Below are 16388 nucleotides of genomic sequence, written 5' to 3'. Positions count from 1 at the left end.
TCTATCCATCCAATATCCATCCATCCCTCCATCTAATATCCATCCCTCCGTCCATCCCTTCATCTTCCATCCCTCATCCCTCCGTCCCACCATCCCACCTCAGCAGTGCGGCTCCAGGTCTAGAACTTCACTTGATCACATCTCAACTATGAAGATATTAAGAAATAGTCTTCCCGACTTCAGTGTGTTGTCCATGGCCCAGTACAAGTGGTGGTACCGAGACTCAGATGCCCCAGATGGATCTGTCCCCCGGTATCTACCCTCCATCCTACCTAATAACCAGGCCCTGCCTGCATTTTATATGCCGCCATATCCGGACGGGACGGTCGCTTCCTTAGACCGATGTCTTTACCTCTCAGCTGCTTCCAGGTCACAGTCGGTTCTGGTTTTCCTACAGCTAGACACATGAGGTTGACATTACTGCCCTCGTTCACGGTGACGCTAGACGAGATGTTCACGATTCTGGCCGGAACTAGAAGGAAAATAAAAAAATCACATTTATAGAAATTTTATTTTTCATTTAAAATCTACATTTTTAATGCATCGCCCCTCAACTGGCCGCAGGGAAAGGGAACATTGATTTTTAAATATTTTTTCCATTTCTTGTATATCCTTAGTTTTGGACAACCCCTTTAAGTCTCTAAAGCTTGAGTCACTTGGGGCTCCATGCACTACTTAGTTTTACCTGTAGGAGCGCTGTGGCACACAAAGGGAAATCAATGAGGTCTCCGAGCAGTGGGACCACCCACCATTAACTTGTCACCCGCGATATTAATAGGGGCTGCCCATTTATGATTTACACCTTTAATGAAACATTGTTTCTCTTGATTTGTTATTATTTGCATTGTTAATAGGACAATAATAAGATCTGGATTCGGCCTTCGGGACCGTTTCGTGTCTCCGATCTGCAGCTGCAAACAATGAAACATGGTTTCCCTTTGAAAAATGTTTGTAAACTGCACCCAGAATCTACGGCTTTTATTGTTACTTTCCTGATATATTGCTTCATAAATGGCTGACGAAAGAGACATAAAAGACAACAAAACAATAAAACAACCAGCAAAGCAGCGGGATCCCCGAGCAAATAAAGCTCTAGTGGTGGAATGTGTCTCTACGCGGATGGAGCAGTCTAGACTAAGACTGTAGCAATGCTCTGTCCGCGGGACCATCGCGGCCACATTGCAGTTTATTACGATCATTGATTGATCACATCCCAATCTTGCAGCGCTCGGTGCCCACCATCTGCGACAAAGCCCACCATCCCTGTCAGATGTACCCTTCCTGGGCACAGATCTAGAAACGTAAAGGATCCAGCACTAATTAAAAACGTCTTTAGGGCTCGTTCAGATGATCAGATTACACATATAAGTCAAAGGATGCACGAAGAATTGACCAAAGTGGAAAACCTCCAACATCGTAATCCATGGTAGGAGATGGCGTAGACATTAGGGGCCCAATGGTTAGGGGATAGATAAGGGATATATTGAGATTATCGTATGACCTGTCTGTCAGCTAAAGAGTTAAATATTGTCTATGTACCACCTTCCCTCCATAGTTATCAGTGGAGTCTTCTTCCTTTCCCCGCTGCATTATAAATGGTGTAACCTTCCCCATAGGATTCATAATTGCTTCGGAGATGAGATCAGAAGCGTCCAGGATATTCCTGGAGCACTTAGACGTTGGGTCTGCGGCTGGGATAGTGCTCGGCCATGTTTATGACGTCTTCTTCATGATTGAGATGTCTTATGTAATCCAACATAACGTTAATCCAGGATCTTATGTACATAGGACCCACACATTGATGGAAGGCAATGTGACCCACGACGACGGAAGGCAATGTGACCCTCGACGATGGAAGGCAATGTGACCCACGATAACGGAAGGCAACATGACCCACGACAACGGAAGGCAATGTGACCCACGACGATGGAAGGCAACATGACCCATGACGACGAAAGGCAACATGACCCATGACGACGGAAGGCAACATGACCCATGACGACGGAAGGCAACGTGACCCACGATGACGGAAGGCAACATGACCCACGATGACAGAAGGCAAATGTGACCCTCGACGATGGAAGGCAACATGACCCACGATGACGGAAGACAAATGTGACCCTCTACGATGGAAGGCAAGATGACCCACGACGATGGAAGGCAACGTGACCCACGACAACGGAAGGCAACATGACCCACGACAACGGAAGGCAAATGTGACCCATGACGATGGAAGGCAACATGACTCAAGACGACGGATGGCAACTTGACCCACGACGGATGATGGAAGGTAAAGTGACCAATGACGACAGAAGGCAACATGATTCATGATGACGGAAGACAATGTGACCTACGCCGACGAAAGGCAAAGTGACCCAAGGGAACTGAAGGCAACGTGACCCATGGAGACAGAAGACAATTTGACTCACGCAGACGGAAGACAATGTGACACACAACAACAAAAGGCAACGTGACCCACGCCAATGGAAGACGTGACCCATGCTGACAGAAGCAAAGTGACCCACGATGATGGAAGACAACGTGACCCATGACGATGGAAGTCAAGCTGCCCCTGAACAGTATGTGCCTCAGTCCCCAACAGTCTCCAACACAGGTCCCACTAATACGACTACAATTCACCCAAAAAGCGTCTCATCTTTTTAATGTTTTTCTTGCGTGCCATACATGTTTCCAAAAGTATTAGCTCCAGTTACCCTAATAAGTGCACCAGCGTCCTGTAGTCCTTGCCACATGGGCCTCATTGAGTGCACCAATGGTGTTTCCATAAATGTCACAGCTGCCGACACCAGTGGGCTCCTCACATATACCACAGATATTCTTTGTAAGTGTATCAGTGTCTAAAAGGTGTCCAACTTAGGGGGTCTGAAGGGGCTGAAGTCTTTGCAGAGAGCCGAGCTTTACTGGAGTTGCTGCCACTTCACTCTAGTGATAGATGGGGGGGTCACAGTCCACAGATGAGACGTTGCTGGTATATCCTAACAATAAGCGGAGACCCCTATAAGTACATTATAGATTATATGGTGATACTTTGTGAAGACTAAATTGACCCCAAATGACAGATATGTCTTCTTGCTACCCATAATGGTGCAACAGGGTACATAGAGAATATGCAACATCATAACAGATTTTTTTCTTCTGCAGAAGCAGCGCCACTTCTTTCTACTGGCTGCATCTGGTACTGCAGCTCAGCTCCATCATTAATAGATACAGTATAGGCTGCAATACCAGGTGTAGCCATACACAAGAGTGGCACAATTCCTACAAACTGCGGGTGCAGAGGGTTTTTTTTTTGCCTTTTTTCGGGTCGTTTTTCACTTTAAGGTCTCGGTCCAACTTTGAAAAAAAAGGAAATCGGCGCCGTTCCACATCAGAAAGACTTCACACACGGTTCTCCATTTCAGGGGAATTAGGCAGGAAGCAAACTGCTGACATCTTGCTAAAGTTTGGACTGTTTGTTTTAGCTTTTTTTCTTTCTTTCTTTGTCGGTTTCTGCTGAATTGGGCCCTTCGCACAGACTTGAGTTCTCCATTCCAAAAAACACCGTCAAGCTGTAATTATCCCCCCCATCCCACAATAGAAAAGCTTTCAGAGCTCTGACAATACGGCTGATTGTGAGAAGGGGGGGGGGGGCGGCAAATTCTGTGACTGACGGCTTCGCTCCCGCAAATCCAGATGAGGCCCCTGCACACACACAATGGCGGCCATTATCAAGTTGGCCGAATGAAAAGCCGCCTCGCAATTGGCTACGGCGACTGCACACTGCACGTGTCACTGCGGCACAAGGGAGCAGAGGGGGGAAAGGACACAGCGGCGCGCACTGTGCGGAGGGGGGAAAGGACACAGCGGCGCGTTCTGGGCAGAGGGGCGGCCGCAGGGGTTAACTGTTACCTCGCTGCAGACTGTACATGACTAGGATGAGGATAACGGGGATGAGGTGAATGAAGAGGAAGTTGGCATTACATTTGCACCCGTATTTTTTTTGTAGAGTTTTTTTGTGGGTTTTTTTCCTGCACCATTTTCATCTTTCCATTTGAGTCTTTTTTAAGTATTTTATACACATTGGTCGTTTTTTCTTTTGCGCATGCGTTCACCTGATCCATCATTTGTAACTTTTTGAAATGTCCCAAAATTAGTCACAACTGCACTCTCATCCTCTCAGTTGCATAATAAATAGAGTCCGATTGGCCCCAGTGCAAAATTTGGACCTGGGCCCCCACCTGCATGTTGGTCAGATGTGTGAGCCCTTGTAGCGTTCTAGATCCTATAAAGACATGCGTGTTCGTCTCCCCCAATATAATAATGCCCCCTATACTGGGCTCAATGCTATAACAATGTCCCCCATCCTGGGCCCCTTCCTGATATAATGCCCCCCCATCCTGGGCCCCTTCCTGGTATAATGTCCCCCATCCTGGGCCCCTTCCTGGTATAATGTCCCCTATCCTGGGCCCCTTCCTGGTATAATATCCCCATCCTGGGCCCCTTCCTGGTATAATGTCCCCCATCCTGGGCTCCTTCCTAGTATAATGTCCCCCATCCTGGGTCCCTTCCTGTTATAATGTTCTCGGCAATGTCCAGTAATAATCTCACATCCTGGACTCTTCCAGTAATAATGCTACCCATTCTTTAAAAATGTCCCCCATCCTACTACAATGCCCCATCCTTGGCCCCTTCCAGGTATAATGCTGCTCATCCTTGGCCCCTTCTTGGTATAATGCCCCCCATCCTGTGCTGCTTCCTGGTATAATATACCCCATCCTTGGCCTCTTCCTGGTATAATACAACCCATCCTTGGCCTCTTCCTAGTATAATGCCCCCCACCCTTGGCCACTTCCTGATATAATGCCCTCCAATCCTTGGCCTCTTCCTGTCATAATGCCCCCCACCCTTGGCCCCTTCCTGATATAATGCCCCCCATCCTGGGCTCCTTCCTAGTATAATGTCCTCGGCAATGTCCAGTAATAATATCACATCCTGGCCCCTTCCAGTAATAATGCTACCTAAGTACAATTCCCCCCATCCTTGGCCCCTTCATGGTATAATGCCCCCCATCCTTGGCCCCTTCCTAATATAATGCCCCCCATCCTTGGCCCCTTCCTCGTATTATGCCCCCCATCCTTGGCCCCTTCCTGGTATAATGCCCTCCCATCCTGTGCTGCTTCATGGTATAATAGAACCCATCCTTGGCCCCTTCCTGATGTAATGCCCCCATCCTTGGCCCCTTCCTGGTATAGTAAAGTATGCTTTGGAGTGTTTTTTTGTGTGTGACTTCGCGGCACTAATTGAGGTCTAGTCTCACAACTTAATATGCCACTGGGCTATGCATTGTGACTTAATTGGGCCTCTGCTCACTAGGCAAATTCCCATTGAACTGCTGTGTCCTGTACAGAGTGGACCATCGGGCCGGTTTTATGACTGCTGGCCCTTTAATTCTTATTAATAGATAGAGTGCATGCGGGTGCACACCCATGCCCGCTGGCACTCAATGTTTAGTATGCTGCAGCGGTGTTACGGTGTACCACTGTCAGTATCAGACCTCAGGAGAACTTTCTTTTTTGTCTGCTCTCGTGCTCTGTTACTCCAAATAGCAGCTGAAAGTGTCGGATAGGCTGTAAAACAAGACTGTGGACAAGGCTCGACGAGTTGTCAATGTTACTAGCAAGTCAGTGCCTTCTATATGATGTATATACACCATCTTCAGTGTATCCTATATGGTGCATACTGTATACAGCCCCAGTGTCTCCTATGTGATGCATATACACTAGCACTAGTGTCTCCTATGAGATGCGTATGTAAACAAGTGTCTCCTATGTAGTGTATATACACGAGCCTCAGTGTCTCCTATACGGTGCCCATACAACGGCCCCAGCATCTGCTATCTGGTGTACAGTGGAGGAAAAAAAAGTATTTGATCCCTTGCTGATTTTGTAAGTTTGCCCACTGACAAAGACATGAACAGTCTTTAATTTTAATGTAGGTTATTTTTAACATTGAGAGATAGAATATCAAAAATAAAATCCAGAAAATCACATTGTATAAATTCTATAAATATATTTGCATTTTTCAGTGAGAAATAAGTATTTGATCCCTCTGGCAAACAAGACTTAATACTTGGTGGCAAAACCCTTGTTGGCAAGCACAGCAGTCAGACATTTTTTGTAGTTGATGATGAGGTTTGCGCACATGTCAGGAGGAATTTTGCTCCACTCCTCTTTGCAGATCATCTCTAAATCATTAAGATTTTGAGGCTGTCGTTTGGCAACTAGGCGCTTCAACTTCCTCCATAAGTTTTCTATGGGATTAAGGTCTGGAGACTGGCTAGGCCACTCCATCACCTTAATGTGCTTCTTTTTGAGCCACTCCTTTGTTGCCTTGGCTGTATGTTTTGGGTCATTGTCTTGTTGGAAGACTCAGCCACGACCCATTTTTAATATCCTGGTGGAGGGAAAGAGGTTGTCACTCAGGATTTTACGGTACATGGCTTCATCCATTCTCCCATTGATGCGGTAAAGAAGTCCTGTGCACTTAGCAGAGAAACACCCCCAAAACATAATGTTTCCACCTCCATGCTTGACAGTGGGGATGGTGTTCTTTGGGTCATAGGCAGTATTTCTCTTCCTCCAAACACAGTGAGTTGAGTTAATGCCAAAAACCTCAATACTTGTCTCATCTGACCACAGCACCTTCTCCCAATCACTCACAGAATCATCCAGGTGTTCATTGGCAAACTTCAGACGGGCCTGCACATGTGCCTTCTTGAGCAGGGGGACCTTGCGGGCACTGCAGGATTTTAAACCTTTACGGTGTAATGTATTACCAATGGTTTTCTTGGTGACTGAGGTCCCAGCCGCCTTGAGATCATTAACAATTTCCCCCCCCCCATGTAGTTTTAGGCTGATCTCTCACCTTCCTCATGATCAATGATTTATGGTTGCGAACTTCAGACTGACACAGGAAATTATTTTTTTCTGCTGCTCATTTATTTAACTTGGTCTGGATATAGTTGTAGCAAACCCTCAGCTGCGAGAAGTATTCAATCTATATGAGTTTTGGTTTCATGATGTTGTAGAGATGAGAAGTTTTGATTAGTGGTGACCTGGGATGATGAGACCTCACCGATCGCTAAAGCCAAAGGGCGAGTGTCCAGCATTGGACTGACCCACTAGAGAAGCGGAGGATCCCCCGTTGGGCCCTGGCCGGCACTGCATTGCAGCAGTTCACTTACTGATTACACGAAATGATATGCTGCCGCAGATGTCAGACAAAGTGTGAACACAGCCCTAGTCTGTTACAGTGTATCAGTGCAGGTGGAAGGCATTGTCTGTATTCTGTGCTGTCTATATGTGACTGCTCTGTAGCCTTCTTGCTATGCACAGGAATAACGGGGGTGTAAAGGGCCACATTTGGGCTAGACTATTAGTGAAGCCCCTCGCCCCGACTCCCCCTTCGTCGTTTCATTCTCTGACTCATTATTGGACTCAACCGCCAATTCAGGGGAACCTTTCATAATAACCAAAAGCAAACAAGCCATAATTACCCTTTCTACATCATAAATGGATGTTTAGCGGCTCCGACCCACACAACACGTCCCCGGGCTGGAGAGCAAAGCAGAAATATCCTCCGATATTCAGCATTCTGGATACAAAAGGATTCATTAACCGTGACCTCTCTCCGAAAGTGGATATCGCTCATGGGTGACCCGCCCGAGGTCTACAGCAGCTCTAATTAATAGGTAATTATATTAATTCACTGTATATTCAATTAATGAATTAGGACCCAATCGGAGACCCAAACTGAGATTTTGAGGTTAAAGGGGCACTCCGGGCAGAAAAAAAAAAAAAAAAAGACATGAGTATTATGTATATTCTTCTGCCTGTGGCCTTCTTCTGGGTGAGATTGAAGCATAGGCAGTAGGGTTGACATGGAGGTTTCATCAAGGGGTCTACTGGTTTTGGCAAATATCACTGCTTAGAGGGGTCCCTGATGATAGGCTGGAAAAACAGAGGACCAAAAACCATGGATGGTCCATGTAATGGAGATACACCAGGTTCTCAAGACCGAGATCCATTCTTGTGCCTACTCTCAATATTAGAGGGGGTCCTGAATTGGGATGTCACTATTACCATGCATCATCCCCTATATCTTTGGATGACTGGGCGATGGATACAGGTGAATCAGTCTAGTAGACCTCTTTCGAACTATATGGGGGTCCTGGAATCAGTGATTAGGCTTTAATATTATTGAATGACTACAGGAGGCCCTGTTGTTGTGTGGGGCACAAAGGGAAAATACGTAAGCTACTTACCGGTAGTGGTGTTTTTTCAGGAGCCCATGACAGCACTATGAGAGAGGGGATCCGCCCTTCAGGGACAGGAAACCTACAGACATAAAAGGGCGGTACCTCTCTCCCACATCAGTTAGTTCCAGAGCATGAGAGGACCCCCTTGGTTAGTAACACAGATACAGCATAAACTATGGTACAATTCACCATGTGAGTGAACACAAGATTTAAAGGAAAACGAAAGTGTTGCGCCATCCGAGAAAGAATAGGGTAGGGAATATAAGGGTGCTGTCATGGGCTCCTGAAAAAACACCGCTACCGGTAAGTAGCTTACGTATTTATTCAGTCGCCATGACAGCACTACGAGAGACTTTCAGAGAAGTAAGAAAGATTTAGGGAGGGATAACTGCTTCAAGCACCCTTCTCCCAAACGTGAGGTCGGAGGAACCACCCAGATCCAATCTATAGTGTTTAAGAAAGGTAGATGGAGAAGACCATGTGGCTGCCTTACAAATGTCTTCAATCGACACCTCTGATCTCTCCGCCTAGGATGTTGCCATGGCTCGAGTGGAGTGAGCCTTTATACCTTCCGGGATCTCCATACCACCTGCTGTATAAGCGAGAGATATCGCCTCCCTGATCCATCTGCTAGTGTGTTTTTAGATACTCTAAGACCCTTTCTAACTCCCTGATAAGATATAAATAAGGAGTTATCTTTTTTACAGGTATCTGTAACTGAAATATATTTAAGAAGACATCTTCTTACATCTAAAGAATGAAATCTATATTCCTTATCATTAGTAGGATTAGAACAAAACGAAGGTAGGACCACCTCTTGTAATCTATGAAATTTTAAAGCAACTTTTGGAAGATAAAGGAGATCAGGTTTCATAATAACTCTATCCTCCCTAAACTACATGTATGGAGGTTGTCTAGATAATGCTTGTAGATCACTAACCCTTCTTGCGGACGTGAGTGCAACTAAAAGGGCTGTTTTAACCTACAGAATTTTTATTGGGACAGTATCAATAGGCTCGAATGGGGCTTGCGTTAAAGCTGAGAGTACAAGATTTAGGTCCCATGGAACTATTTTTTGTTTAATGACTGATCTGGATCTAGTAACCGCTTTAAAGAACCTGGATATCCAGTGATTCCTGGCTAAGTTAGAACTGTATAGCGCCCCCAGAGCTGACACTTGAACTCAGAGTGCTTGAGGCTAAACCCATTTCTAGGCCCCTTTGTAAAAATCTAAAATTTGATTAATACAAGGTTTCTGGTCAATCTGCGCTCCTGAACTTGATAGAAATTTTTTCCAAACCCTGACATAAATGTTTGTCGTGGAGGATTCCTACTCTTTAGAAGTGTATTTACAAGATCTCGAGAAAAACCTTTCCCCTTAGTAGCGACCTCTCAAATTTCACGCTGCTAGGTGTAAATTGGCTACTCGTGGATGGTGAACTGGGCCCTGGGAGAGGAGATTTGGTAATTCTGGGAGAATCCATGGTTGGGTAATAGACATCTTCCTCAGCCAAGGAAACCACGACCTCCTGGGCCAGAACGGGGCTATCAGGATTACTCGGGCCCTGTCTTCCCGTATTTTCCTCAGAACTATAGGAATTAGATTTAGAGGGGGAAAGGCATAAGCGAGACTGAAGTGCCAAGAGATCAGAAGAGCGTCCACTGCATACGGGTTGTCCCTTGGATTTAAGGAACAGAATTGGTGTAGTTTTCTGTTTCCTCGGCTGGCAAAAAGATCTATTTTTGGACATCCCCATAAATGCACGATCTGATTGAAGATGGATCGATTTAGTGACCAGTCCCCTTGTCTGAGTTTGTTGCGGCTTACATAGTCGGCCATGGTATTGAGCTTTCCCCTTATGTGAAGAGCCATAAGAGAAAGTAGGTGATTCTCGGCCATCTGAAAAATACGATCCGCAACCTCCATTAATGAACCAGACCGTGTACCTCCTTGATGGTTAATATAGGCAACGGTTACCTGGTTGTCCGAAAACAGCCTGACGTGTCGACCCTGTGGGGGTATAAGAAAACTATTTAACGCACGCTCTACCGCTAACAATTCTTTTAGATTGGAGGATGAGTTTTGTTCAGACAGGGACCACAGTCCCTGGACCCAATTTTTCTCCAAGTGTGACCCCAACCCTTGGGGCTAGCATCAGTGGTTATTATCCGTGTTATATGATTTGTCCAGGGAACCCCTCTACGAAGATTTGGTATGTGCGTCCACCAATTTAATGAATGAATAGTTTCAACAGACAATGAAAATTAACTTTCAAGATTAGCTCCTAGCCGACGAGAATTATGTAGGACATCCCACTGCAGTGTTCTGGTGTGATACTGAGCCCAGAGAACCGCCGGAATACAAGATGTAAGTGAACCCAAAAGTGACATTGCTCCTCTTACGGAGATTAATGGATTGCTAATCATTCTGGCGGCCAGCCGTTGAATACTATCCACTTTTGAATCCGGCAGGCGACATTGCTGCTGACTAGAGTCTGACAAGACCCAAAAATTCCTGTGATTTTTTTTGAGATTAATGATGCATCCTAATTTGTGCAATGCTGCTATCACCTTCCCCAATTGGTCTTTACAATGTGATTCTGAATGTCCCACAATCAATAAATCATCTAGGTAGGAAATTATTAATATGTTCTGTTCGTGAAGGTGCGCCATAACCTCTACCATGATTTTAGTAAATACACAGGGTGCAACTGCAACACCAAGGGGAAGTGCCTGATATTGAAAGTGTTCTACTGTGCCAGCAAGTGAAACCGCCAACCTAAGAAACCGTTGATGATCTACATGTATTGGGACATGATAATAGGCGTCTTTTAGATCTAAGACAACCATGAAGCAATTGTTTAACAGAAGCTTTATTGCCGTCTTTACAGACTCCATTTTGAAGGATGGGACCAGCAAAAATTTATTCAGGCCTTTTAAGTTGATGATGGTACGATATGATCCATCAGGTTTTTTGACCAGGAACAAAGGGGAATAGAACCCCTTACCTCTTTCTTCCATGGGCACTTTAATCAGAACCCTTTTTTGTTGGAGTTCCTGAACTTCCGACTCCAGTGCCAATTGTTCTGTAGGAGAAGAACGGATAGGCGTCAATTTAAATTTGTCCTGAGGAACTCGATAGAATTCGAACATCAGACCCCTTTCAATAATACTGAGAATCCATGGGCTATTGGTGATCTGTATCCAGGTCGGATGGTTGGCTAAAAGTCTACCCCCCACCTGGTCCGCCAGTCATTGTGGCTTTTTAAAGTCCCGAGAGGAATTAAACATATGTCCTCTACCTCTTCTCCTGTAGCTGTCATGTCTGGTTGATTCTCTGTTTGAATCTCTGTTTGATCTTCTGCGGTTAGACCATCCTCTGTTGTACTTGCAGCGCCCCAGAGTCCTGGTCGTTGCAGTACTGACGCTCCGCCGCTAAGGGGAGTGATGGTACGTCTGATGGCACTTAAGGAGTTCACCTGACCAGGTATCACAGTCACACTTTACACTTCACATTCTGGCCACCAGGGGGAGCAAAGGGTTCTATGTATTAGGCCACTCCTCACAATCTGGTAAAACTGGGGGCTGGATAGGAAGTTAGTCAGAAGCTGACTGGGTTGGATCCAGGCAACATCCTGTGGCAGAGGGTGTTGCAGGGGAAGATCCAGGGGGGTCTCTGTCAGGGGTGGGATCCTGACAGTGGCCTAGCGAACAGAACAGAACGTTACGGAGCCGCGCCTGCACCCGTTGCGCCGTTGCGGCGGCATCCTAAGAAATGAAACGAAGCGAGGTTCATTGTGGAGAAGTGAGAAACGAGATCGCAGCAAAAAGGAGATAAAGCCAGTAGGAGTCGTGCCGTAAGATCGAGGCAACATCCTACTGAGGCGCGTAGCCGGTGGCCGGAACGCCGAGGAAATACTAGGCTCCAAGCAGTACTTCAAACAGCGGCAGGACAGTTAATTTTAGGTTGGCTGTCTCACCTAAATCACCTAAGCAGACATAGGGGGCAATTGTGGGAGAGGGGCGACGCTAGGGTCCCGGAAGAACTCCAGGCCTACCCGTCATACGGGTGCGTCCTATCCATATCATCTGGGGGACGGAGAAAGAACATCAGAACAGATACGAGTTGTGAGGGAATAACATCAGAAACAGACACAACAGTTGTGAGGACTATCCCGTGGTGCTCAGCAGGGAGGTACTACAACACACAGGTGCTAGAAGGTAGGCACTGATTTCCACCTGCAAAGGAAACTCTGGATGTGCCTTCGGACCGGCCGGTCTCAGCCAGCCCTGTTAGCAGTACTCTGGATTGCGGATCCTGAAGCCGTCAGTAAAGAGGTAAAGAGACTGCAACCCTGTGTCTTCGTTATTCATCGCGCCTTGCACCACGCATCACCACCACACCTTTCATTGGACGCCCCCTAGCAGGGTCACGGCCCGGGTCTAGCCACCGTGACAACCCCAGAACCGAGAGAGAGAGGCCCGGTACTGAGTAGCCCGTGGCCCTGCGTCTGGGGGCGCTCCATACTCCCGTCTATAAAAGGGCCTTCTTAAGAAAGGAAATCGCTTTTTATTGTCTCCCGCCTTTTCCAATAGTTCATCCAGAACTGTTCCAAACAAATGAGCTCCTTCACAGGGAATGCTACACAGTTTTGATCTGGCCTGTAAATCTCCTGGCCAACATTTAATCCACAGCACTCTACGGGCTGAGTTGGATAGGGCCGAAGATCTGGCGGCCAATTTAACAGAATCCACCTACGCATCTGAAAGAAATGCTGCTGCATCCTGAATTATAGGTATGGAAGACAAAATCTCATTTCTGGAAACTTTATTTTTGAGTTGATCATCTAGGTGACCCAGCCACACTATTAACGATCGAGCTGTGCAAGTGGCTGCAATTGCCGGCCTCAGGGAACCTGCTGATGTTTCCCAAGCACCCTTAAGGAAGACGTTGGCTTTTCTATCTAGTGGGTCCTTTAAATTTCCCAAATCTTCGAATGGAAGAGAGGTTTTTTTGCATGCCTTGGCCACTGCTGCATCTAGCTTCGGGGTCTTGTCCCATGAGGATGAAGCCTCCTCCTCAAACGTATACCTCCTTTTGAACGCTGGTGGAAATGAACCCTTCCTTCGGGACCTTCGGGATTTCCGATCTATACCCTTGAACATTATGTCTTGAATGGAGCATTCTGACTGGGTCTCCTCAATCCCCATTAACTAAGTGGTTAATCCTATCGAGTGATAGACAGGCCTGGCCGGATTCTATGTCCCCTGATGAGGAGGATGATCGGAGGGAAACTGAACTCAGTTCACCCGAGTCCGAACCTATATCTGAGATAGGGGATGTAACTTCCTTCCTCTTTTTGGCATCCGTTTTCTGAGACCTGGATTTTATATAACCTCTGACTTCTTGTCTAACCATCTCTCTTAGCGTAAGAGAGGTAAGGTCAGGAGCCTCTTCCTCAATTAAGTGTTGTATGCAGGATCTACATAATCTCCTTGTATGACCATCTGGGAGTGGTTCCCCACACTTGGCACACTCCCTATGTTTGTGCAGCGCCCCAGAGTCCTGGTCGTTGCAGTACTGTGGCTCTGCCACTATGGGGAGCCATGGTGCGTCCGGTGGCACTGAAGGAGTTCATCTGATCAGGTATCACAGACACCAATACATTTCACAGCTGGGCCTCCGGGGGGAGCTAAGGGTTCTATTCATTAGGCCACTCCCCACCATAGTGGGTAAACTGGGGGTCAGGCAGGAAGTTAGAGGAGAAAGCTGACTGGATTGGACGAAGCAACACCTAGTGGCAGAGGGTGTTGTGGAGGAAGAGACAGTAGGGTCTCTGTCAGGGGTGGGATCCTGACAGAGGCTTGGCATTGAAAAGAACGTAACGGGTCCGCGCCAGCTCCGGGAAGCGGCGGGACCCAAGAAAGGACTAGAAGCGAGATAGATTGTGCTGAGTGAGAAACGAGATCAAGCGATAGGAGAATACCAGTAGGGGTCGTGCTGTAAGACCGGAGCAACATCCTACTGAGGCGCACTACCGGTGGCCGGAACGCCGAGGGAGTATTATAACAACTAGCTTCAAGCAATACTCTAAACAGCGGCAGGACAGTCAGTCTCAGGCGGGCTGTCTCACCTAAATCACCTATGAAGTCTTGGGAGGCAATTGCGGGAGAGGGGCGTCTCTAGGGTCCCGGAAGAACTCCAGGCCTACCCGACAAATGGGTGCCGTTCTAACTGTAACATCAGGAAGGGACGGAAGATTAGAAGAACATCATTTAATCGAGTTGTGAGGGAACTTAAGAAACAGACACAACGGTTGTGGGGTACTTTCCGTAAGCATAGCAGGGAAGGACTACAACATATAGCGCTAAGAAGGAAGGCACCGAATTCCACCTGTGAAGTGAACTCTGGAGGTGCCACTGGACCGGCCGGACTTGCGTAGCCTGGTGGACCTTACTCTGGACTGAGGACTCAGAGATCTCCAGTAAAGAGGTAAAGAGACTGCAACTTGGTGTCCTCGTTATTGACCGCGACCTGCACCCCACAACTGCACCACCGACATCCACACCTATCATTCACTGTGCGCCCCACGGCAGGGTCACGGACCGGGGCCTAGCCGCTGTGACAACCCCAGAAGTAGAGACTTCGGAGGCCCGGTACCGGGTACCCCTCGGCCCTGCAGCAGTGGGGGCGCTACAGACCTTGGCGTCACGAACAGGATCTACTTAAGCCTGAAGAAGCAGGTCATGTGTGCCTTGGGACTGTGACTTGACGTGCTTGGACTGTACTTTATTGAGAGACTGTGTGCTGCGCCATTTACCGCCAAAAGTTCCCGCCAAAAGCCGCCGCCATTGCTACGCCAGAGAAGAAGGAGGGCGTGCCATGGGAGGAGACCACCAGAGTGGCGCGAGAAATGGCTACCGCCCCCTGCGCTTCTGGCTGCAAAGTGAGGACCTGCCCTCAAGCAGAGGACGACCCCCTGATTTGCAACGGCGGGAAGCAGGAGATGGAGAAGCCCGACCTCGGAGAAATGGCGGAGTCAGGTGCATGCACTGCCACCGACTACCAGGCAGCGATGACGAACAGCAAGTGCCTGAGCGAGGAAGGAGTGATTCCGGCTTGCCCTCCTTCACCAGAGGCGGACCTACGTCCACTGCAGTGGAAGGATCTGAATTCTTTGGAACCGGCCGCGGAGCTGAGCCTACCCATCCCGTCCTCGAAGCCAGCGGAGGAGGAACCACGATGGACGGAGCCGCATCCGGGGATCCCATTGGAGGAGCCGCGGTCCGGGCTGCGGCTGACTCCAGCGTCCTCGTTAATGGACCGGATCGACATCGGTGGAACCACATCAGGCGCAGGTATGGGAGACGCCCCTGCTCCCTTGCTCGATCCCGCTCCCGCGACCGGCCCTCACCCCAGTAAAAGCCGTCTACTATCGGCAGAGCTAGTGGTGTTACCCCCCGATGCAATGGGGAAGCTGGTGCCACCGCTGCCGACTAGGATGGGGGAACCCGTAGACGTAGGCCCAGACGGGGTGACCCTCCAGTGGGACACCCCCCGGGTTGGGCCAGATGGGGTTCGGGAAGAAGGATTCACCCTTGCTGTGCTTACCTGGGAGCAATACAAACAATGCTTGATCCTACATTGGAGAAGGCAGAAAGAGGCAGAGCTGACTGCCCCACCGAGGGTACGACAACCACCTCCTGCATGTGATGACCGGGACATGGTGAGGCGGGGCACTGTATTGGCCTTCCACCCGAAGAGAGGATGGGGCTCCATACAGGAACCGGGACTGCCAACTGACGTCTTCGTTGCCAGCTGCAACGTGAAGGCTCCCTGCTGTGGCCGAAGAGGTGATCCGCTACAAAGGGGAGATCCGGTGATTTACACCCGTCATCGGAATGCATACGGGTGGTATGCCCGGGACGTGCGCCGTTGTGAGCTTGGAGGAGCGTCGTCTGGTACTTCAACCATGATGGAACCAGACGTAACGGATCTTACCAACATTGCCGCCGTACGTCTCATTGCAGCGACTGAGCTGGCGGCTAGAGTCCGCCTTCGGGTCCAGAC

The 16388-nt window shown here is 48.2% G+C and overlaps 1 protein-coding gene and 1 long non-coding RNA gene across 2 annotated transcripts in view; one reads left to right on the top strand and one right to left on the bottom strand.

Annotated features, from left to right (window-relative positions):
• The window catches only part of IGLON5 (IgLON family member 5), a 428215-nt gene that overhangs the window by 54968 nt on the left and 356859 nt on the right, over positions 1 to 16388 (bottom strand). The window contains exon 4 of the mRNA XM_077260074.1: positions 353 to 472. Within this exon, the coding sequence (XP_077116189.1) occupies positions 353 to 472 (120 nt within the window). The remainder of the gene's footprint in view (positions 1 to 352; positions 473 to 16388) is intronic.
• LOC143770449 (uncharacterized) overlaps positions 1 to 16388 on the top strand; it is an 81860-nt gene that overhangs the window by 23241 nt on the left and 42231 nt on the right. The gene's annotated exons all lie outside the window — the stretch shown is intronic.

Source organism: Ranitomeya variabilis, chromosome 4 (assembly GCF_051348905.1).
Source record: "Ranitomeya variabilis isolate aRanVar5 chromosome 4, aRanVar5.hap1, whole genome shotgun sequence".
Taxonomy (NCBI): Eukaryota; Metazoa; Chordata; class Amphibia; order Anura; family Dendrobatidae; genus Ranitomeya; species Ranitomeya variabilis.
This window is presented reverse-complemented; position numbering and strand designations above follow the sequence as displayed.